The sequence below is a fragment of the Colletes latitarsis genome, chromosome 8 (assembly GCF_051014445.1).
Source record: "Colletes latitarsis isolate SP2378_abdomen chromosome 8, iyColLati1, whole genome shotgun sequence".
Classification (NCBI taxonomy): domain Eukaryota; kingdom Metazoa; phylum Arthropoda; class Insecta; order Hymenoptera; family Colletidae; genus Colletes; species Colletes latitarsis.
Genome location: NC_135141.1, coordinates 27,992,351 through 28,016,972, shown reverse-complemented (window position 1 = coordinate 28,016,972; position 24,622 = coordinate 27,992,351). Strand labels below are relative to the sequence as shown.

General features: G+C 40.1%; 1 protein-coding gene across 2 annotated transcripts in view; it reads right to left on the bottom strand.

Annotated features, from left to right (window-relative positions):
• Window positions 1-24,622, bottom strand: part of L (zinc finger protein Lobe) — a 159,647-nt gene that overhangs the window by 5,809 nt on the left and 129,216 nt on the right. The window contains exons 1-3 of one of the 2 annotated variants that reach the window (XM_076770704.1): window positions 17,069-17,171; window positions 11,510-11,748; window positions 7,566-7,708 (exon numbers count right to left, since the gene is read on the bottom strand). In XM_076770704.1, the coding sequence (XP_076626819.1) occupies window positions 7,566-7,708; window positions 11,510-11,748; window positions 17,069-17,165 (479 nt within the window). In that variant the 5' untranslated portion in view covers window positions 17,166-17,171. Of the gene's footprint in view, window positions 1-7,565; window positions 7,709-11,509; window positions 11,749-17,068; window positions 17,172-24,622 lie in introns of those variants that run through there. The other variant, XM_076770703.1, reaches the window with a different exon arrangement.

Here is a 24,622-nt window from a genome sequence, read left to right as displayed (position 1 = left end):
GTCTACCTTTCGGAATTTTTTTCTCGAAAGTGCGTAGGAATTCGGGGGTATGTCTAATCACCAAAAATGATTGTAATTGACCCTCGCAGCTAAAAATAATTTTTTTAGAACGATTTGAAAGATTTGAATTTCGTCGAAAAATTTGTCTACCTTTCGGAATTTTTTTCTCGAAAGTGCGTAGGAATTCGGGGGTATGTCTAATCACCAAAAATGATTGTAATTGACCCTCGCAGCTAAAAATAATTTTTTTAGAACGATTTGAAAGTTTTGAATTTCGTCGAAAAATTTGTCTACCTTTCGGAATTTTTTTCTCGAAAGTGAGTAGGATTTCGGGAATATGTGTATTCACCAAAAATGATTATAATTGACTCCTGGAACTGAAAATAATTTTTTTGGAACGATTTGGAATTTTTGTTTTTCGCTGAAAAATTTCACAGCTTCTCGAATTTTTTTCTAGAAAATGAGTAGGATTTCGAGGATATGTCTATTGGCCAAAAATGATTGTAATTAACCCCTGCAACTAAAGATAATTTTTTTCAAATGATTTGAAATTCTTTTTGTTCGCTGAAAAATTTGTTCACCTACCCCCTGTTGATTTTTCTTAAAAATACGTTTTTCATTTTTAATAAATTTATTTGGCGCTGTACAGAAATGTTGTCTAATACTTTTTCGTAGGTACTCATGGGCTCTACTTCAGAAAAAAATTTCATTGAAATATATTCACTATTGTGGGAGTTATGGCCGTTTGAAAATGGGACCTCTTTAATGAGGTTTCTCGCATTTTACGGGGTCAAGGAGCAACATTTCCAATATTTTTAGAATTTCCACACATTCTTCACTAAATTACGCGTTGATTGCTTTTTGAAATATTAAAATCGTCCAATCCGTTCAGAAGTTATGACGTTTTAAACATACGCGTGAAATTTCAGTGAAACATCTCAACGTATGGTCAGACATGAAATTTTCGGGAATGAATTTTTTTCTCGAAACTGCGTAGGATTTCGGGGATATGTCTGTCCACCAAAAATGCTTGTAATTAACCCCTGCACCCGGAAATAATTTTTCCAGAAAGATTTGAAATATTTTAATTTTCCCTCCAAAATTTGTCTACCTATTGGATTTTTTTTCTCGAAACTGCGTAGGATTTCGGGGATATGTCTGTCCACCAAAAATGCTTGTAATTGACCCCTGCACCCGGAAATAATTTTTCCAGAAAGATTTGAAATATTTTAATTTTCCCTCCAAAATTTGTCTACCTATTGGATTTTTTTTCTCGAAACTGCGTAGAATTTCGGGGATATGTCTGTCCACCAAAAATGCTTGTAATTGACCCCCGCAACTGAAAATAATTTTCCCAGAACGATTTGAAACTTTTCCATTCAATTTCTCCTTAAAATTCATTTTAGATTTGCAATAAACAGAATCATGGGTAATATAGTAATACAATGTATTTATAACGAATATACCGAGGAAGTGGTAAATATACCGATTATTCTGAAACTCCGGATAGTCGAAACTGTCCTGTATCTAGCTCGAGTATAGAATCAAGAAATATTTATTAATGAACATTACGTATTTGACCATTCTCTGGTGCACCAACGCGACGTGTAACGAGATTCGCAAATGGACTCCAACTTGACCAAAAATCAATGACGCCAGACGGATCCGGAATAGCAATATGCGCCATTACATTTGGCCGAATCGTTAATAAGAGAGTAACGGACGTAGTCAGCGAGACCAAACGACAGGAATTTCAGAAAGCTGTCAGAGATCTCGCGAGGCAGATGGATGGGGTAGCGTCGAAAGATCCGTTGCCAAAAATAAAGGGCGCTGGCGATACGGATACGATAGGTCAACAATTCTCGCATGCCCGTATCACTGGACGTGGATGAATTATTCATCGGTCCGGTGGAAAACTAAATCCGTTATAAGGCGAGGTCACACACGTTGGTCCGACCGGTCAGTGTCTCGACTTCCAGAAACGAAGACAGACGGCAAATTTGCTCTTGCACTTTACGCTTGAATAATTCATAAGCCAGGATTATCGGTCGGTCAGGTCTGGCCACGTCCTATTATCGCGCGTATCGCTTCCCGTGTGTCGTCTGCCCCGCGAAAGGGGCGGGAAAAGATGAACAATATCGAGAACCGAGTCTCGTTTCGCGGTATTTTTTGCATTTCTTTCGTTTCCCTCCACTGAAAACGAAGTCTCCGTTTCCTCTGATGAATTCTTTGAACGTACCGACTTTCCAAATCGAATGAATCATCTAGAACAGCCATACTCGATTGTGAGAAAGCGATCTATATGCGTTTGATTTAAATAGATCGTTGAGATGCGCGTCATTCACATCGTTGACGGTTTTGTTTCTTTCGTAATGGAGACGTCTTCTCGCGACGTTTCTCTTGTGTTATGTTTTGATTTGCATTACGAGCTGCAACAGTCAGAATGCGCTCGTTCATATTTATTTATTTATTTCCTGTTGTATTAAATATATTACTTATTTACTGTGTGATAAGTTCTGTCATCAACCTCTCTTTTCTCGCGTCAAAAAATGTTTACTTATCATTTCATTGTATCTGTACCATACAGGGTTAATTTGTCAGTTGTTCTGTGTATCTACAATTTGCTGGATACATCTTACTTCCGTAGAATTCTTCGCTGGTTCGATCGTGGAGGGTTCTTACAGATGATTCTCCGCGGAAACCATCAACAACATTCCAGTTACGGTAATCACAGCGGAGTGTTTTGTAAATGGAAAAAATGGCCAGTCATTGTTCGCTGAGGTGGACCGCGTGGCACGTGGCCCGGAGAAAGAGTAAATGGAAATAAATGGAGCAGGAAACCTCCGCCCAATGAACCTTTTCTAAACCTCTTCGCGAATTCTCATGGTTTGTAGCTTCCAAACTAAAAGATCCACCGTCGAACACGTTAAATATGATGGTTCGGACAAAGCTCTGTAATTATTTTTGTAAAAATAATTCTAATACAGGGTGTTCTGTCACCCCCTGGGAAAAATTTTAATGGGAGCTTCTCGAGGCCTAAATAAGACGAAAATCGAGAATAGCAATTTGTCGATGGAGGCTTCGTTAGAAAGTTATTAACAATTAAATTCAAAAATTTCAAATCGTTCTGGAAAAATTATTTTCGGTTGCGGGGGTCAATTGCAATCATTTTTGGTGAATAGACATACCCTCGAAATCCTGCGCATTTTCGAAAAAAAATTCAAGAAGGTGAGAAATTCGACAAAATTAAAAAATTTCAAATCGTTCTAAAAAAATTATTTTCGGTTGCGGGGGCCAAGTACAATCATTTTTGGTCATTACACATACCCTCGAAATCCTACCCATTATCTAGAAAAAAATTCGAGAAGATGGACAAATTGCAGTTCTACAGCCGCAACTTTAAACGTTAATAACTTTTTATCGAAGCCTCAATCGACAAATTGGTATTCTTGATTTTCGTCTTATTTTGGCCTCTAGAATCTCCCAGAACACCCTCTATATTAATCTAATATGACACCAATGCGAATTAAAATATCTTATCCAACTGGAATAGAAAAATAATTATATATTTTCATTCTTAATAAAATTGCATGTCTCGTCGAAGTAAAATCGAACGAGATTCTCGACTTGGTTGATCGTAAAGTTGAATCAACTATCGATCGTTAATAACACCGTAAGCGCAAACGAAGTAAATCTATGGCAAATCGAAGTAATAGAATTCTACGAAACTCGTTACTCGACTCGAATAACTTTCAACGATTTGGGAATTGGAACTTTGCTTTCCTTTCACGCGACGGAATGGCAATTGGCCGAGTGTACTCGATCGATCGTCGACGATCTCGATCGCGCATCGGGATCCCCCGTGGTTGCGGATCTATGTGAGAACCACGGGGGTTTTCACCCTTTTGTTGGGTCACCCAAGCCGACTGTCAAGGTGGGAGAACGAATAGAGATGTGGCGTAAAGATCCAGCAACGCGATTGTAATAACGGCTGACAGACGAAGGTCTTTGTTAGGACTTCGAAACGTCCTCAAAAATTCTTCAAAAGAAATTTGCACTTCATTAGAACTTTAATAAAATGAATAAATCTTTTAAATTTTATTTTCTGACACCGTGAGACGACCTTCTTTAAACGCAACTATGTTTTCACTAAACTCTAGTTGTAGTTTTAGACTTAATACTTGTTCTAGCAGTTGATCCTAATACCTATGCTGCTCATACTAATAGCAGCTGCAATTACGTATCTCCTAACACTAGTTTTAGTAGCATGATCCTTGATATTATGCCTAATGCTAATTTCCATTGATATACTAGCGCTTGCTTTAATACCAGAAGTCCTAATGACAGCACTAGTAGTAGTCTCAATACTAGCTTTAGCCAGTAGAAGTCTGAACTAGCAGTTCAATCAGTGGTTATAGGTCTCAGTCTCGATACTGTTTTGAATGGTAATACTATTTTCTACTAGTATACCAGCAGTCATAACTTTAATAGTTTCTTTAATAGTGCAAGTCCTAATGACAGCACTAGTAGTAGTCTCAATACTAGCTTTAGCCAGTAGAAGTCTGAACTAGCAGTTCAATCAGTGGTTACAGGTCTCAGTCTCGATACTGTTTTGAGTAGTAATACTATTTTCTACTAGTATACTAGCAGTCCTAACTCTAACACTTTCTTTAATAGTACAAGTCCTAATGACAGCGCTAGTAGTGGTCTCAATACTAGCTTTAGCCAGTAGAAGTCTGAACTAGCAGTTCAATCAGTGGTTACAGGTCTCAGTCTCGATACTGTTTTGAGTAGTAATACTATTTTCTACTAGTATACTAGCAGTCCTAACTCTAACACTTTCTTTAATAGTGCAAGTCCTAATGACAGCACTAGTAGTAGTCTCAATACTAGCTTTAGCCAGTAGAAGTCTGAACTAATAGCAGTTCAATCAGTGGTTATAGGTCTCAGTCTCGATACTGTTTTGAGTAGTAATAGTATTTTCTACTAGTATACCAGCAATCCTAACTCTATACAATACTCTAACTGCACTAGTAGTAGTCTCACCATTAGCTCTAGCCAGTAGAAGTCTTAAAATAGCAGTTGAATCAATAGTTGCTTGTACTATGGAAGATTTTGAAACGTCACCGAGAGGTGTTACAGTTTATTAGGAAAAAAATTGCCCAAAAATGTTTAAGGAAACGCCCTGGACAGCGGATATCCCATAAAAGGCGATTCTGAACCTCGAGAATAAGTCGTGAGCGCGACGTAACCGGCCGAGCCTCGACGGAGGAGCAGCAACGAGGCACTTGACTAATGTTCTACCTGTTGTCCCGTAACACCTATGCGCCTACCTGTCCGCTCACCTGGACGCAGACCCGGGCCCCTTCTCGTCGTGCACGTATTCACGCTGGCGGTGCTTGTACGCCGCGTCGGGGCATGCGCGGACACTTGAACACGAAAAAGCTGCCACCCCCTCGCGGGCCCCGCCGGGCAGCTTAGCATTTCAATACGGGACGCGAGTCAATGCGCGGGGACGCGAGAAAGGGAGGAATAAAGATAGGAAAAGAGGTCGTCGCGAACGCGGAGAGGGCCTCCGTAAGAAAGAGTCACGTAAGAGAGTAAGCTTGACTAATGCCAACCGGGGCCGCGGTCGCCGTGTGATCATTATTCATTTGTCACCCGTTGGATCGGTCCCCCGGAATCGGGGCCCTCTGTTTTATTTCCACTTTCCCCGCTGTCTTCTGTTCAACCGGAGGACTCTTTCACGTCCTGTTGGTCGCCGTGGGATCTCCGCCGGGATGATTGATTTTTGTGGACGTAGGGTATCGTGGGGGGTAGCGGTTTTCAGTGTCGGATAAACATTTTTCCCCCCTTTTTTGCTTCTGGTATACATATATACAGGGTATTCGGCCACCTATGTGAAAAATTTTAATGGGAAATTCTAGAGGCCAAAATAAGACGAAAATTAAGAATATAAATTTTCTTCACTGAGGCTTTGTTAAAAAGTTATTAACAATTAAATTCAAAAATTTCAAATCATTCTGGAAAAATTCTTTTTAGTTGCAGGAGTTAATTACAATCATTTTTGGTCATTACACATACCCCCGAATTCCTACCCACTTTCTGGAAAAAAATTCGAGAAGATGTGAAATTTTTCGACGGAGGAAAGAAAATTTCAAATCGTTTTGGAAAAATTATTTTCGGTCGCGAGGGTCAATTACAATCATTTTTGGTCATTACACATACCCTCGAATTCCTACCCACTTTCTGGAAAAAAATTCGAGAAGATGTGAAATTTCTCGACGAAAAAAAAAAATTTCAAATCGTTTTGGAAAAATTATATTTAGTTACAGGGGGTAATTACAATCATTTTTGGTCATTACACATACCCTCGAATTCCTACCCACTTTCTGGAAAAAAATTCGAGAAGATGTGAAATTTCTCGACGAAAAAAAAAAATTTCCAATCTTTCTGGAAAAATTATATTTAGTTACAGGGGGTAATTACAATCATTTTTGGTCATTACACATACCCTCAGAATCCCATGCATTTTCTGGAAAAAAATTCGAGAAGATGTGAAATTTTTCGACGGGGGAAAGAAAATTTCAAATCGTTTTGGAAAAATTATTTTCGGTCGCGAGGGTCAATTATAATCATTTTTGGTCATTACACATACCCTCGAATTCCTACCCACTTTCTGGAAAAAAATTCGAGAAGATGTGAAATTTCTCGACGAAAAAAAAAAATTTCCAATCTTTCTGGAAAAATTATATTTAGTTACAGGGGGTAATTACAATCATTTTTGGTCATTACACATACCCTCGAATTCCTACCCACTTTCTGGAAAAAAATTCGAGATGTGAAATTTTTTGACGGGGGAAAAAAATTTCAAATCGTTTTGGAAAAATTATTTCCAGTTGCGGGGGTCAATTACAATAATTTTTGGTCATTACACATACCCTTGAAATCCTACTCACTTTCTAGAAAAAAATTCGAGAAGTTGGACAAATTGCCGTTCTACAGCCGCAACTTTAAACGTTAATAACTTTTTAATAAAGCCTCGATCAACAAATTGGTATTCTTGATTTTCGTCTTATTTTGGCCTCTAGAATCCCAGGGTTGTTCAAACACCCTGTATATATACATATAATACCGAAATTTATATCGACGAACGTTAACTTATTCGAAGATGTTCGCGGAAAGAAATTGTTTAAAATTCATATCGATAAAATTATATATATAATTCAAATAGTTGTTTTGCAAGTAGTTAGCATTCGCTGCTTGATAGATGAAGAACATCTAAAAGTTATGGAGAAATTATATTTGGTTGTAAGGATCTTATATAACATGCTGTTTATACAAAACGTGAAATTAACAGTATAAAACGAATATTTTTTCTGCAAATAAATCGATGCTGTCGTATGTATGTGTATAACGAGTGTCTCGTTGTTTCTATAACGATGAGAGATTCAGAACCAGAGAAATAAGAGATTTTTTTTCCCCGAGACATTAGGTCGATCGATGTTGAAGGTGTCTATTAAGTATGGCGAGGGATGGCAGTTTAGTGGAGGGTTCAGACTCACCTCCTGGAGAAAGCAGCCTCGCAGTGCGTGCATCGGTATCTTCGATCTCCCGTGTGGAGTTTCACGTGTCGATCTCTGCTTCGTTTATGCTTGAACAATCTGGCACACCAGCTGCATCGATACGGCATTTGATCGCCGTGACTCTGTAACATTAAAACGAGTAATTGCTAATATTAATAATGTCCGTTGTATTGGCGATTAGCGTTGTTATTCCCGATGATCGGCAAAATTAAGCTCTTTTAATTCTATTAGTAGTAACGTTGATATTAGTTCCAACCCTAAGTTAATTCTAGAAATATTATGCTTAAATCTAGCTCGAGCAATACCATTTTTAATACTGGTTCCAGTGATACTAATTGTAATATATGCATACAACTGCTAATTTTAATAGCAGTTCATAGTACAAGTTGGGACTAGCAATGTGATTTATAATGGTAGCTTCGGTAATACAAGTCCCAATAATAATCCTACTTCTCCAACGCCAAATAGTAGCTTTAGTAGTACGAAACTTCTAACTCTGGTTGTAGTTCTGGACTTAATACTTGCTCTAGCAGTGTTGATCCTAATACCTATGCTGCTCATATTAATAGCAGCTCCAATAACGTATCTCCTAACATAAGTTTTAGTAGCATGATCCTTGATATTAGTTTTGGTGATATCAACTGTCTAATACTAATTTACACTGATATACTAGCAGTACTAACTCTAATACTATTAGTAGTATTGACTCTAACACTCTCTTTAATAGTAGAAGTCCTAACAATAGCACTAGTAGTCGTCTCGATACTATTTTGAATAGTAATACTATTTTCTACTAGTATACTAGCAGTTCGAACTCTAACACTATCAACTAGAACACTTTCTTTAATAGAACAAAGTCCTAATGATAGCACTAGTAGTAGTCTCAATACTCTAGCCAGTAGGAATCTTAAAATACTGGTTGAATCAGTAGTTATAGCCCTCCAGTCTCGATACTATTTTCTACTAGTATACTAGCAGTCACAACTCTAACACTATCGACCAGAACACTTTCTTTAATAGTACAAGTCCTAATAATAGCACTAGTAGTAGTCTCAATACTCTAGCCAGTAGGAATCTTAAAATACTGGTTGAATATTATACTAGTATGAATAGTATACTAGTATACTAGCAGTCCTAACTCTAACACTATCGACCAGAACACTTTCTTTAATAGTATAAGTCCTAATGATAGCACTAGTAGTAGTCTCAATACTCTAGCCAGTAGGAATCTTAAAATACTGGTTGAATATTATACTAGTATGAATAGTATACTAGTATACCAGCAGTTCCAACTCTAACACTATCGACTAGAACACTTTCTTTAATAGTGCAAGTCCTAATGATATCACTAGTAGTAGTCTCAATACTCTAGCCAGTAGGAATCTTAAAATACTGGTTGAATATTATACTAGTATGAATAGTATACTAGTATACTAGCAGTCCCAACTCTAACACTATCGACCAGAACACTTTCTTTAATAGTGCAAGTCCTAATGATAGCACTAGTAGTAGTCTCAATACTCTAGCCAGTAGGAATCTTAAAATACTGGTTGAATCAGTAGTTATGGCCCCCAATTTCGATACTATCTCGAGCAGTATCAGTCCTTGTATTACAATACTACCTGTCCTGTCGATCCTAATATTAACTCTAGTAGTAACACGTCTCAACACCAGTGCTTCACGCTACCGTCGCCATGTAGCAAAGACACTAACAGCGAATAAATGACTCGACAATTAGGATGCTCGTTCCAACAACGCGACGAAAAATAATCACACGGTTCGCCGGGGCTGTCCGGTGTTCACGGAGAACAAGGATCGACGGACAAGAAACTTCTTCGTTGGAATATTCCCCTCCTCCTCCTCGCCTTTGGCGGTGGTTGTCACCCAGGTAGATCACTGTGACCGATATGATCGCGAACGGGCCGGGTCATTCTCTTTGTTCAGCTCTTTTTTTTTTTGTCCAGCGAGACGCGATGCTCTCTTTTCGAGTCGGTGTGTTCGTCCAACGAAGTAAGCACGGCACGTACGACTTTCGAGACCGTTTCGTCGGCTCCTTTGAAGAGACAATCCGGACGGAAGGGCGAAGCGATCGTCTCGTCGTCCGCCGCTGAAGACCTCTTGCCCTGACAGCCGGAAGACTCGTCGATACGGGGAGAAAAATTCTCGCTTTGGAGGCACGCCGTGGATCAGAGAAAGCGACCAAGAAACTCTCTTCTTCCTCCAAATACGATTGATATCAATTGCAGAGACAATGTCTTTTGGAACGATAAAGATTACGAGGTTTTTGCGGAAACAGTCACAGTCACTATATTTATTATTCGCTTGTTTAAGTAGTTCACAAAGTTCATGGTTGCTCGACGCGTCGTATATACTTTGCTACGTCTCTAATAGTCAGTTTCAGCCCTTTCTGGCGATGGTACATGACACACGTTTTGAAAAAGTCGAAGAAGTACTTCACAGCTGTACAAACGAAACTAAGAGAGTTACGTGACTGTATATGTCTTTGTTAACATGTTCCATGGAAATTATGTGGACAAAGTATCGAAATATTCTTTATAATTTCACTTTTAATCGATAGTAATTTTCGAATAGCAATGCTCCACCTGGAAGCCATATTTTATCAAAATGGGCGTCCTCGTTGATCATATCTGTAATAATCGTGCCTTTCGATTTAGCAACGATTACGCAGGATTTGGATGATTTCGATTTCTCTTTCCGTTTGGTTGGAACCGCAGGATTAGACGGAGTCCCTGCGGCCTCGAAACGAAATTTATTTACGTTATCGAAGTCGTTATCTGCCACCGGAGGCGCGATTCCGTTCGCGTATGTAGAAGCGGCTTTTATCGAGGCTGAAAAGTCGCGAGGAACCCGATGGAAGGAGGAGAGAACCACCTGGATGAACAACCTGACCGGTACAACCTGTTATGGGGCCACGGTACAGATTTTGACCCGAAGATGACCCGCGGACGCCGGCTCGGACGCGGAAGAGCGGGTCTCTAATGCCACCGCCATGCAAAATAGAAAAATTCGAACCGGCCACGCGCCCCCCGCGTCTCACGAGGGTAAAAATTACAAACACCCGATGAAGAAAACAGTTAAATTGCACGTAATCATTTCGGTCGTTAGAGATAAAAGTCAGAAATTTTAATATTTTGATTGAAAGGATGTATCCATTATGAAAGTAGAAAAATTAATTCTCAAGTTGAGACGTCGAGGGAGACAAATTAAGATTACAAAAATAAATACTGGAAAAATTTTAATGGGAGACTCTAGAGGCCAAAATAAGACGAAGATCAAATTAAATTAAAAAATTTTAAATCCTTCTAGAAAAATTATTTCTAGTTGCAGGGCTCCATTACGATCATTTTTGGTCATTACACATAACCCCGAAATCCTACGTACTTTCGAGAAAAAAATTCCTTACTGGAAATACAATGTCTGACCCAGACATTCCGATTCCCCTGGAATTTCAGAAAGTTTCAAATCCTTCTAGAAAAATTATTTTTAGTTGCAGGGGTCAATTATAATCATTTTTGGTCAGTAGACATACCCCCGAATTCCTATGCACTTTCGAGAAAAAAAATCCAATAGGTAGACAAATTTTGGAGGGAAAATTAAAATATTTCGAATCTTTCTGGAAAAATTATTTCAGTTGCAGGGGTCAATTACAATCATTTTTGGTCAGTAGACATATCCTTGAATTCCTACGCACTTTCGAGAAAAAAATTCGAGAAGTTGGACAAATTGCCGTTCTACAGCCGCAACTTTGAACGTTAATAACTTTTTAACGAAGCCTCCATCGACGAATCGGTATTCTTGATTTTCGTTCTGTTTTGGCCTCCAGAATCTCCCACTATAATTTTTCCCAGGAGTGGTCGAACACCCTGTGTAGTTTACAAATGGTTTAATCATCGCTGGGTTACCTGTTCGTGTTTCTTCAGATAGCTCAACCGTGGAAAGGTGCGGTCGCAAAATTGGCAAGGATAAGGCGCGGTAGCGTTGTTTCCGTCGGCGTTGACGCCGACATCGGCGTCGACCTCGGGCTCCGACGGGAAGCTGGCCGACGTCGGCGTCGCGCAAGACGATGGCGTCTCTCCGCCGCGTCGCGAGTTCGGGCCGCCATCCTCGCTGTGCCAGGACGAACTTCCGGTACCCAAGGCCTCTGCAATCGACGAACAAACTCATTTAATAATCCTCCCTCCTTATCGAGGAACGTATTAATACTATTTATCACGAATGTACCCAAGGCTTCTGCAATCGACGAACAAACTCTTTCGTCAATTCTTTCAACCCTCTACGAAGCCCCCATTTCGTTAATCGTATCGCTAAAAATATGAATTTGCATAAAGATCCGCAGTCTATTTCTAAGGTTTAATTATATGCATTCCAAACTTCGAGTTTGAAATTTCTACGAATCGTCGATGTTGTCATTGATAGATTTAATCCCAGACTGGTAAAAATTCGATAACCTCGATAGTAGGGTTACAACGCTATCCTTGGGGGTTCCATTTTTCACGGGTCTACAGGAAGCGTATCGACTGAGGAGCGACGTCGATGTCACTCACGGACCGTCGGGGCCGGCGATCTTTTTCGGAACAGGTTTATAAATGTCGTAAGAGAGAGAGACCAGTTCCATAAATGACCTTACGAACTCGATGCGTACATGTACGAGCATTACGAGGCCCGCTGACCTCACCTTGCCCGTTATACGTCCCTTTATATTGTTTTCGTAACGAGTGCGTATGCGGTGAAACTGGTACCATTAACCCGTGCCTCGAGAGATCCTCGAGGACTGGTCTTCCGTGGCTAGAGGAAAGAAGACATTCCCGGGGAATCGTTGGATCGAGTTCAGCTATCGTTTTATCCGTGCGTTTCAACCCTGCTATCCGGCTGCGCATCGCGTTAACGTACGCCTGCATTTTTGCACCGTAACGCGAAACGATGTCGTTCCTAGGATAGACAATACGGGAGACACGTTCGGCAGAGCGGTCCTTAGCTACATATTGGTACTTCGTCGATTACGTTTGCTTCGGTTCGAGACGATTTTAGGGAACCGACGGTCGAATTGGGGGTGAGTTTAATGGACCGTGTCGTTCTGTTTGTGGTATAAGAACCGATCCTGGCAACTTTAAGAACAGTGGTCTGCTAGTCGAAGAGTCCATTTTGGCGACGAAGGGTTTCAGGTTTTCTTTCAGTAGTTTTCTGAAATTAATATTATTATTGTATCCCAGTATTGCTTTCTACGACCTTTTCACCACCTATCGATTAATATTTTGTTTCTATCTACTATTCTTGGAGATTAAAAATTCAATTCGATGCTTTACGTTTTCGTAATCGTTAATAGGGATTAATGATATTAAAAATGTTGGTTCGACATTTTACTTGTATTCCGACGAAGATAATCTGGACAGAAGGATACTTCGGAGCGACAATGGTGGAAGAAAGAAGACGCGATAGAAGAAACCGACGACGAAGGAGACATCCGGACGAGGCGAGTCGAATAATTAATAATTGCCAAGAATGAAGACTCCCACCGGCTTGGATAGAGCAAAGTGGCCCTGGTAAACGGTGGAAATGACTCGGCTAGTTGGCCGTTTCCTCATTTGCCCCGGTCCACGCTCTGGATTCGACACCCACCACTGAATTTAAGAGATTTTGCGGAATCCGCGCGGCTCGTAACGGAGAGGAGAGACACCCAACGAGATCGGATCATGGACTCGACGTGGATCCGCTTAAATGGCTCGCATCCTCCACCCACGTGTCCGCCACGGTCTCACTTCTCTAGTCTTCCATTTTATCGTCCATAAATCACCCAGAAAATTTGCTCGTTCGTTTTGGAAAATGCAAACCAAGGTACAGATACAATTTTTCGAAGCTATTTCATTATCTCCAATTAACCATTTTTTTTCTCGGGTCACATACGTCAGACCTCATTGCAACACAATGCGAGGTTTTTCTGATTAAGATGAAGACCAAACACGATGTAATTTGTATCGAACATAAAAATATATATTTTTCCGAATAGAATCAATGAAACCGTGGTCTTTGTAGAGGGTTGTCTCAACCTCTGAATATAATAATCCGTATCTTACGTGTTTCTCATATTTTTACATATTAAATGTGCATCCTGTAATTTTGTAAGAATTAAAATTTCCCATAAATGCGTAGAAATCCACGGTCTAATAATAATTAATATCGACTACCAGGTTTCGGGACATTACTCCTGAGTTATCGGTATATTTACTTTAAATCGAAGTCGAAGAAACTTGGAAGCTTTCTCGAGGCGTTTCATCGACGGCAACCCTAAGATGCCTGGCTCGATCAGGTGTTCCTTCAATTGTGCAACCCGCATCGTGCACGTATCGGGGCACTCGCCCAATTGGCATCTCGCATGACTCACGCACGCCTTTTCTTGCAGAAAGAGACGCGGCGGATCGGGTGAGCATGCAATAAATATAAACCGAGCTACCGAAAGCACCCAGCCGCGATCCCCACGTGTCATCGGGAATTTGTCTACGATCGCCAACAAGTTCGAGCAAGATAGACAGTGTGTCCCGTTCATGGAAAACGCCCCAACCTTTGCACGAAATCGAACGTAAATTTGCTCTAAACGAATCCAACCCCTTGGGTCATTTCTGACCAGTGCTTAAACACTGAAATTTTTGATTTCAATTACGTTTCGTGGGATAAATGATTACCTAGATTTGTTGTTCGAGAATCGAAGCTAAACGAGGCACCCTTAAATCCTCGTTTCCACCCCCTAAACCCTTGTCCAACGCGAAGAATCTATGCTACCACTGTTTATACCTTCAAATATATGGTTGTCTCGCTAAAATTTTATGTTTTGTTTACGCTATGACTGACGAAAGAAATAATGGTGTCTCAAGAAGTTTTGGTCCTCGACGAAATAAAAATTGAGACAATTGAGACAATGCAAATGCTGTTAAAGTATTCGTTTTACGATAAATACGAACGCCAGGAACGAGAATTGTTTATTTAGTTCTTTCGTATTTATTTTTATTTTATTACACAGTTGAAACATCGTTTCTCTATTTTTATCGTGTACTTCTGAAGTTTGAAGTTACTTATTTCGAAAACGTCGTGAACTACGCTTTCAACGAGGATGGTTAAAAGCGACGATGATTTACGATACAAAGTGTGGCACGTTCAACAACCGCGTGACAATATCTGGTCTTTATCGCGAGAAATATAGTTCAGGATACGTTCCAAGTCCCAAAGAGAAGGTGACAGCATTGTTAGAAGAAACGAGTACGTTCAAAGATCACGTTCCAAAATAAGTGAGACCTCGATCCTCTGCAACCCTCTGAAAACGAGGGATCAACGCGTTCTTTTAACGCGCGTTGCATATTTCTGACGCCTCGATTCACCTCACAGGCCATCCGTGACAGTGACAATCGTCCATCTTTTTACGTCCGTGCAAACTATCACATTCACTTTATTAACTATTTTATTTGTGCATAAAGTAAGATTACTAGAAATATAACGAATAGAATGGAGACAGAGGATGTGATTGATACGACGAAGGGGTGAAAAGTGACGAGGAGGGAGTCGATCTCGATCGGTTTTGAGTCCTTCGTGGGGGGAAAAAAGGGGGCAAGATTGTAGGAGCGATAGACAAGGACGTAAAGGCCTGTTGGGGGATTCGAAGGGGTTTTATTTAGAGTCTCGATTCCGTCCAATCAGCGACGATGTGTCACCAACGCGAAAATAGTCGCACTTAACACTGGCAGCTCTTTTCTGCGACCTGCCGATGCCAGCCGCTATTGCATTGTGTTTTTATCTTTTGGACGTGTGCGTTCGCCCATACAGACTCCCTTCTCGCGTGTGGCTGCGTAATGTTGTCACCTCGTGCCCGTGGCTATTTATAGGACGCTTCGACGTCGCTTATTAATAGGGGGCCGACTTAACGCCTTCGTTAATTGTGACTTATGTACGGACGCGAACTCCGACACTCGCCGGTGGTTTGCGCGGATTTCGAAACCGCCATTGGCGCAGCCGCGGCGCGAGAATTTTTACAGCGTCGTCGCTTCAACCCCCGTAATCGACCCTCGAACTTTGACCGTTTCTCGATCGTATCGAAGCATCGCGATACGAACCGATTTTCGAATTTTGGTGGTCGAAAATCCGGATTTGATTTCAAATGGTCCCAGAAAATTCATAATCCATCGTCTCGACCCCTAACCGACTCACGAACTTGGATCATTTCTCGATCGTACCGAAGTGTTGCTTTGCAAATTGAATTCCCAATCTTAGATTGCAAAGAGTGTCTCAGATTCGTAATTTCAGGATTGGAAATAGCCGAGACATCTTCGAACGGTCTCAGAAAATTGATAATCGATCGTTCCAACCCCTAGTTGACTCTCGAACGTCGGATAATAAAATTCCTACGATAAAGGGTTAACCAAAGAGAGAGGTTCAGAAATTTCAGAAATGATTACAAAATATTGATCGAACAGTTCCAAAAGATTGATATAAATGATCGTAACTATTGATCGAGTAGGGAAGCGATTTTTGACCGGATTCAGAATTTCGATGATCGACCGCTACGTGATTTTTTAAACGATTGTAACACATTTATACGAGATTACCTCCCTCACCCTGATTGGATTTGTGGCGCAGACACGACCGTCGAGTGAAAATTTTATTACACAGCCAATGGCGACGCGTCATTGTAAGTGGCCCTCACCAGCGAACGAGTTAACGATCAATTATCAGATCAGATTGAAATCGAAAAGGAGACGCATGAATCTTGCAATTCACTTATGCTAAATAAAGTGTTCCATATCAGATAAATAACTCATTTATCACTTTCGTTGTTCAGAATTTCCATTTTTCTCGCTTTCTATCCAAGCTCGGAGTAGCTCCGTCACAATCGAGGATTATAATACTTGAAGTCTGAGTCGTAGAAACTGATTGACGGCGAACGTAGCAGTGACGCGTTAATTGCCAGACCAAACCTCTTAAATTGTCCAGGAAAACGAAACTTTGTTCTGAGACAATTGTAAACTAACACGATTTGCCATATAAATTCGTATACTCTTTTCAAAATTTGAGAGTCCTATCTAGATTTATTTATTTGAAAATTAACTTTCTCAGCTCCTTAACACTAGGTTTACGGACACTCGTAGCGCATATTTTTATTGTAATTCGCTGTGTTAACAGTTTTTCTTTTAGAGTGTATATTCAAATCCAACATAAATTGCTAACAAATAATATTTATGAGTTGTGTAATGTTAGGTTTAGAATCTTAATGCGTCAAGTTAATGAAAAACCATCCACATACGAATGACTAGACTTAAACAGAATTAAAATATACATTTACAAATTGAAACTGCGACGATAGGTCCTCCGATTAGAAGCAAGGAAAAGAACGTACACACCAAGCTGACATTTATCAAATTTGTCGAAAGAACGATCGAACAAGAGACGATCCAAGAATCAGATTTTCGCGATTGTCGTACCTTTGGATTTCGGTTGCTCCTCCTGAGAGGGTTCCTTATGGGCCTGGATCTTCCCTATCAACAACTCCAGCCGTGAACTGTTCCCCTTGAACAACATTTCGACTCCCCGGAACGTTCAATCACTGTACGAACGTCCACCGTGGTTCACCATCGCCTGTCACTCGAAATATCGATCCCCCGAATCGTTGGATCGAGGCACTTGGACGCCGTTCGATAACGAAAAAGATTTCCTCTGTTCGTCGCACAGTATTTTTCACAACGACGCGAGATACCGTCAGCGGCTCGAAACGATCGAAAAATCGAACCGGAAGCGAAAGAGGGGTCCTCCGTGGGACGGATCGATGCGGCCTCGATCGTTCGATCGCAAGGACTGGCCTCGGTCGTCGGATCGCGCACGCGAGCAAGCCGAGTACGGTCAGCGGTGGAGCACACTGCGCTCTGAAACGCGCGCTAACCGGGTACCCACGGTGACTATTATCGCGCACGATGCAAACCGACACACCGAGTCCTCCTCCTGAAAGCAAAAGAGTGCCGTACGAGTACGCGTGGAAGGAGAAGGGACCACAAAAGCCGGCTGAGAGAGGCTAGGGAGTCCCCTGGGAAACCAGCCACCGCATTGGACGGTAGGCGGGATCACACACTAACGAGTACACCCACCTTCCGGCTACCCACTGGCACCTATTTAACCTTTCATCCCAACTTCTCCACCTAATCCACCTCTATGTGCCCTTACGCCGCGAAGGTGAGCGACCGTAGTTGCGGTCGCGGGAACCGGCTACCGGAACCCGATCCTTCCGCGACGCGACTGGACTAATTTTCGCGTTACACGCTGGAAAAATCACCCTTTTTCGACCCCGTCTACGATCGTCTGTTTTCTGGACAGCTTCGAAGTTTTGGATCTGCCCGCGTGGGGACGGAATACGCTCGTTTTGGAAATGCAACGAAGAAATTACAGTAGCGCGTATATTTATCGATACCTTTCTGACGATTACCTTAAAATACGATTTTTCTTTCAATGCATCGATCAAATCCAACGTAAGTTGTTGAAAAATAATATTTACGTGCTCTGCAATTTCAAATATGGAATCTGACATCAGCGGTTCAGCCGATATTTTTTCAATAAAACATGAAAACTGTACTAAATTGTCGAAATTCGTATAGAGACATACGGACCGTTTATTTTGAAAGTGGTGTAAGTCCTTTTTTAAAAAAAAATGAGATATGATGTGATTTATGCTTAATTTAATGTAAACTTTTTGTTTATAACTAGTTAGTATTTAATATCTTAAAAAATGCTAATGCTTTGTTCAATTTAAAATTTGCCGGTAAAAGAAATTACGTAACCGTTGATTATGAAAGTGGTGTAAGTCCAATTTCCATACTTATGTTATTGCATATGGTGATACGTGTACTGGGCAAAATTGAAATTTACAAATGGCGTTGATGTGGTCGAGGGTTGTTCAGTCTTTGGAAAATAACATTGAGGTAATTGATCATAAATTTTTACTCTCCGGACATTCGTATCTTCCAAACGATGCAGATTTTGGTATCATAGAAATGGCGTTACGAAAAAAGAATTTCCTGGACATACCACAGGATTATTATGACGTTATAAACCAACGTAGGCGACATAATAAATTTATTTTACACGAAATGAAACGAGAGAATTTCGTTTCGACAAAAAATCTACAAAATGCAATTAAAAAACAGATAAGAAGAAACACTAATGGAAGAAAAGTAAATTGGTTGCAAATATGTTGGATGAGATTCTGCAAAACTGCACCGTATACTATTTCATATAAAACATCAATGGAGGACACAGAATTTAAGACTCTAAATTTATCAGCTACATGTCGGGGAAGACCGCTAAAATTTGAAAAAATCGCCCTGGCGCCTTTGTATCACAATACCAAGCCTATTACATACGAAAAATATAAGGTATTACCTTATATACCTCCTGTGCATCATGAATATTTCAAAACACTGCCACATGAAGAGCGTAAATAATTAATAATACCAATATCTTGTGTTAAGTTTAACAATATAGAAATATAATTAACGTTCAAAATAAAAAATGCTAATCCTATTTTATTTCTTGTTATTATTTATAAACAAAATTGGATTAATATGAGATATATTTTAAGTGATATTTGTTATTTCAAAATTGAAATTAAATGATATTTACAATTGACTAATTACGAAAGTGGTGCAAGTCCATTTGCAGCCTGGAAATTGTACATTATTTTAGTTAAATTCGCCTAAAAGAAATTTATACAATTAAATTACATATTGATAAATTAGTACAAACATTCCCAGACTTCACATAATTAACCTATATTTTTTAATTGTCAGATCTGCTAACATTCAATTTTCTCGAAACAAAAGTAAATGGACTTGCACCACTTTCAAGATAAACGGTCCATATAGCGTAATCAACAATATTAAAACACCCTTAGTAGTACGTACTCGGTAAATTAAATAAAATTTCAGGTTGCGTAAAACACACGCAAAAAGGTCGATATTTGTTCTATGTAAACTTAATTACAATAGAAGTTTTTTTAAATTGTGACCGATAATTCTTCTTATCGACATATTCTGTTTATTTTAATTGTAACTACCAGCACGAAAATCGTTGTATTATGTTAAATATTGGTAGAACGGAAATATAAAAATTGTTTACCTAGCTTCTAGTCTAAATGCTTGGTATAGAATAGCGAAAGGATAAAATTAATACAATTGATATAATATCAGTATAGTAAGAGGAACATATACAAGTTTTTCCTCGATTTCGTTCATTGTGTCATCTCTATTTTTCAACTACTTTGAACAAATATAAAATCAATTTATAATTGTGCTTTTTTCAATGCAAATGACATCGAACAAGACTGCGAATAAATGATATCCACCGTTACCAAAGTGTGTTCATATTTTTGAACAGTTCCCAAGAAGTACTGTCACCTCGACGACGTTGTTGCGGAAATGGCGTAAATCGCAGGGAACAGGAGGCTCAAGAGTAGCTAATTCCGACTAAATACACGGGAGGTTGCGTGTGAATGGCAGGGTAGAAAATCAAGACCACCTAACGTCACAACGGCAATGAGATAAATAATCGCGATGGGTGGGCGCTCGCGCGTTTCCAAAACGGGCACGGGTTACAGGCACACCTTATGGGCCCCCGTAGGGAGTCGGGGTCCTCGGTTGCCCCCATAAGGTGGTACAGAGCTCCAACCGTGTGTGAGAATCCATTCCAGTCGATTTCACAGGGGTTGCAGGGGGTCCACTTCGAATTTCGCTTTCTTTTCTTGGCTTTCTGTCCCCTTCTTCTTTTCTGCCCGTGTTTTTCGAAACTCCCGCGGTTGCGTAGTGCACAGTACACGCACCACCTTGCTAAAAATCTCGCTGGCGAACCTTCCAAATATTGTCGATTATATCTTATATAAAAAACGGAACTATTAACCCCGATCTGTTGTTCGTATTACCAAGTTGAGGACATCTTTGAACGTGAAAAACTGGCGCGGCAGTTAACGCGTAAAGACTGTATCGTGGACTCTTTCTGGTCGATGATTTTATCGATATCGTGCGAGCCTGTGGCTTCGACACCGAGACGGGAACTGTTCCGTTCGCAACGATGCGAAATAGTGGCAAAAACGACAGACGCCGCCATTAGAGACCGCTTTCGGGGCGCACGAACCTCTAAGTCGTGTCGATAAAACAAATGCATAACCAAAATAGAAATTCATTAATCGGATAATATTTTACGAGGGAGGTTTCCTAGACGTCCAATTTCAATTCGAAGTTATACCAAGTACTGGACCTCTCAAGTCTTGTATTAAAAAAGCTACTCATACACATGATCGTCGTTACAGAATTTCTGTATATTTAAAGTCTCGAAAGGGCTCGCAAGAACGAAAGGTTAAAAAGCACTAATTTAACACATCGAATTCAATTAAATTTTGTTTTTAGACAATTGGAAACTAGCATGCCAAGAATTTGTCATGGAAATTCATTTTTTGCAGGCTCGTTGAAATTCAAGGGACCTACCTAGCTTTATTTTCTTTAACGTCTAATCTTGGGGATTAATTTTTTTAACTCCTTGGTGAATTAGTCGTGTGATCCATACGTGGGTGACGTGGCGGTCAATGTGTTTAGATATCGCCAGTGTAGTCTTGCCAGTTTGAATAGACAAGTTTCAAGGATTCGCAGCGAGGTTGCGTACTAGTAAACGGCAGTTGACCTACGTTGCAACGCGTAGCGCAAAGTGCTCGATAGTCGTTTACAGTGGCAGAACACGGAAACGGACTTTCGAAACTTGCGTCCCAAACTGCCAGTTTAAAGTCACGGCCGCTAAATCCGTGCACGTGGCGCGGCAACTTCGTCGAAACTATGCGAAACTTCGGTGGTAAATGGCCCGTAGAGTTTCGCGGGATTTCGGGCAACCAAAACCGGCTCTTCGAATCCAATGATTGATCTCACGGAAGATACCCAGCAACTCCACGCTGGATCGTTGCGTTTTTGCAGATAGAATTTTTGGGTATTCTTCTTACTTACTAACAGGATTCCATAGAACACATTGGAATATTCTTTTATCACGACTGTACTATGCATTAAACCACAAATATTTTTACATTTATGAATCAAATTTTAAGAAATTAGATCTTAAGAAATCGCTAAAATTTGAACAAGCTTGTACGCGTAACGCTTGAGATTAATATTCATTTCACGAAGTTGCAATACTTCCAATAGTTTCATATTAAAATTGAAGATAAATCCAACTTCCATAACGCTATCAAACCCACGAAATCGAGATCCCCGAATCCACCGATAATCGTTTCAGTTATCTAACGCGCGCATTTATAGTCCTGGCACAAAGTCAGGAATAAAAAGAAAGACACCCGACAGTTGCAAATCACCGCGTCGATGGGTGAGCATTTTGCGTGCATACAATTCCACCATGAATGCGATTACGACAGAGACGTTTGCTTAGGAAATTTTCATAGCGACGCGTCGAACGGTGTCGTCTAAAAGCGGAATCTCGTCCGATTTCGTTAAGAAGTTCGATAAATTTGGCAAAAGTCCGAAACGGTTTTGGTCCGGTGACTGGCGACGTCGTCGCGACGCGCGTTGTGGGTGGGCTCGGCGATAAGGCGCATGTGCATAGGTTCGGTGTTTCGTCACGATCGACTCCGCCTACGCCAGACCGCGGACGATACGCGTCGTTTTCCCTTTTGGCTCGTTCACACGCGCACGCGACGCTTCCGTCCGCCCCGGACGATGAATCGCGTCGGATCGGTGCTCCCCCCAGCAGCCACCCACGCTTAGGCCTCGTCCACACGTTCCGTTTCGCCCCCCACCCCCCTCCAACGCCCCCCACGTGACTCCCGAGGAGCACACGCAACCCGTGGAACCGGCACGCGCGATTTCATTCATGCCAAGCGCGGCTACGCGTGCTATGCTCCGTTCACAACCGACTCCAACCCTTACTGCACGGTCAGGCGCTCAGAGGGGGTTGCAACGGACCAATTCCACCACCTCGAACGGGATACTATTGGCTTGACCGTCAAATGCATATAGAGGGTGTTTGGCCTGGGAAATCCTGGGGAAAATTTTAATGGGGGGTTCTAGAGGCCAAAGTGAGATGAAAATCAAGAATACTAATTTGTTGATTGAGGCTTCGTTAAAAAGTTATTGACGTTTAAAGTTCCGGCTGTAGAACTGCAATTTGTCCCCCTTCTCGAATTTTTTTCACGAAAGTGGGTAGGATTTCGGAGGTATGTCTGTTGACCAAAAAGGATTGTGATTGTCCCACGCAACCGATAATAATTTTTCCAAAACGATTTGAAATTTTTTAATTTTGTCGAAAAATTTCACACCTTCTTGAATTTTTTTCTGGAAAGTGGGTAGGATTTCGGGGGTATATGTATTGACCAAAAATGATTGAAATTAACTCCCGTAATCAGAAATAATTTTTTTAGACCAATTTGAAAATTTTTTTTTCCGTCGAAAAATTTCACTTCTTTTCGAATTTTTTTCTCCAAAGTGGGTAGGATTTCGGGGGTATGTCTGTTGACCAAAAATGCTTGTAATTGACCCCTGCAACTAAAAATAATTTTTCCAAAACGATTTGAAATTTTTCTTTTCCGTCGAAAAATTTCACACCTTCTCGAATTTTTTTCTGGAAAGTGGGTAGGATTTCGGGGGTATATGTATTGACCAAAAATGATTGAAATTGACTCTCGTAGTCAGAAATAATTTTTTTAGAACGATTTGTAAATTTTTTTTTCCGTCAAAAAATTTCACACCTTCTCGAATTTTTTTCTGGAAAGTGGGTAGGATTTCGGGGGTATATCAATTGACCAAAAATGCTTGTAATTGACCCCTGCAACTAAAAATAATTTTTCCAAATCGATTTGAAATTTTTTTTTTCCGTCGAAAAATTTCACACCTTCTCGAATTTTTTTCTGGAAAGTGGGTAGGATTTTGGGGGTATATGTATTGACCAAAAATGATTGAAATTGACTCCCGTAATCAGAAATAATTTTTTTAGACCGATATGAAAATTTTTTTTTCCGCGGAAAAATTTCACACCTTCTCGAATTTTTTTCTGGAAAGTGGGTAGGATTTCGGGGGTATGTCTGTTGACCAAAAATGCTTGTAATTGACCCCCGCAACCGAAAATAATTTTTTCAGAATTAATTAAAAATTCTTTTTTTCGTCGAAAAATTTAGACACCTACCCCCTGTCGATTTTCCTTAAAAACCTTTTTCATTTTTAGTAATTTTGTTTGACGCCCTACAGAATAGTTATCTAATACTTTTTTGTAGGTGGCCATGAGCTCTACTTCAGAAAAAAGTTTCATTGAAATATATTCACTATTGTAGGAGTTATGGCTGTTTGAAAATTGGACCATTTTTACGGGGTTTTTCTCATTTTGCGTGGTCAAGGACCAACTTTTCGAATATTTTTGCAATTTCTACATATTCTACATTAAAATACGCGTAGTTTGCTTTTTTAAACATTAAAATCCGTCAATCCGTTCAAAAGTTATGACGTTTTAAAGATTCGCATGAAATTTTAAGGAAGCATTTCTTGACCTCACATTAGATTTTCGGTAAGGAATTTTTTCCTCGAAACTGGGTAGGATTTCGAGGGTATGTATAATGACCAAAAATGCTTGTAATTGACCCCCGCAATCGACAATAATTTTTCCAAAACGATTTGAAATTTTTTTTTTCCCGTCGATAAATTTTTATATTTTCTGTTAAATGAAAATTGAATCATTTAATTGCGGAAGAAAAGAGAAATGTGTTTCAAAGTTTCACCGCTGCATAACATTTTTAATTCTATAATGCATGTATAATAAGAATTCGGTAACGTTAAAGCTATATTATTAAGAAAGTAGTAAAAAGCAGCTGATATTTAAAGAGATCAAAGAAATAAATTCTTCGACAGCTGTTTATACACCGAACCAGCACGTACGAAGATCGAAGATGTTCTAACGATATTTTTTTTCCACGTTTTGTTTTTCACGCCCCGGATTCGTAGTCGAAACGGGTT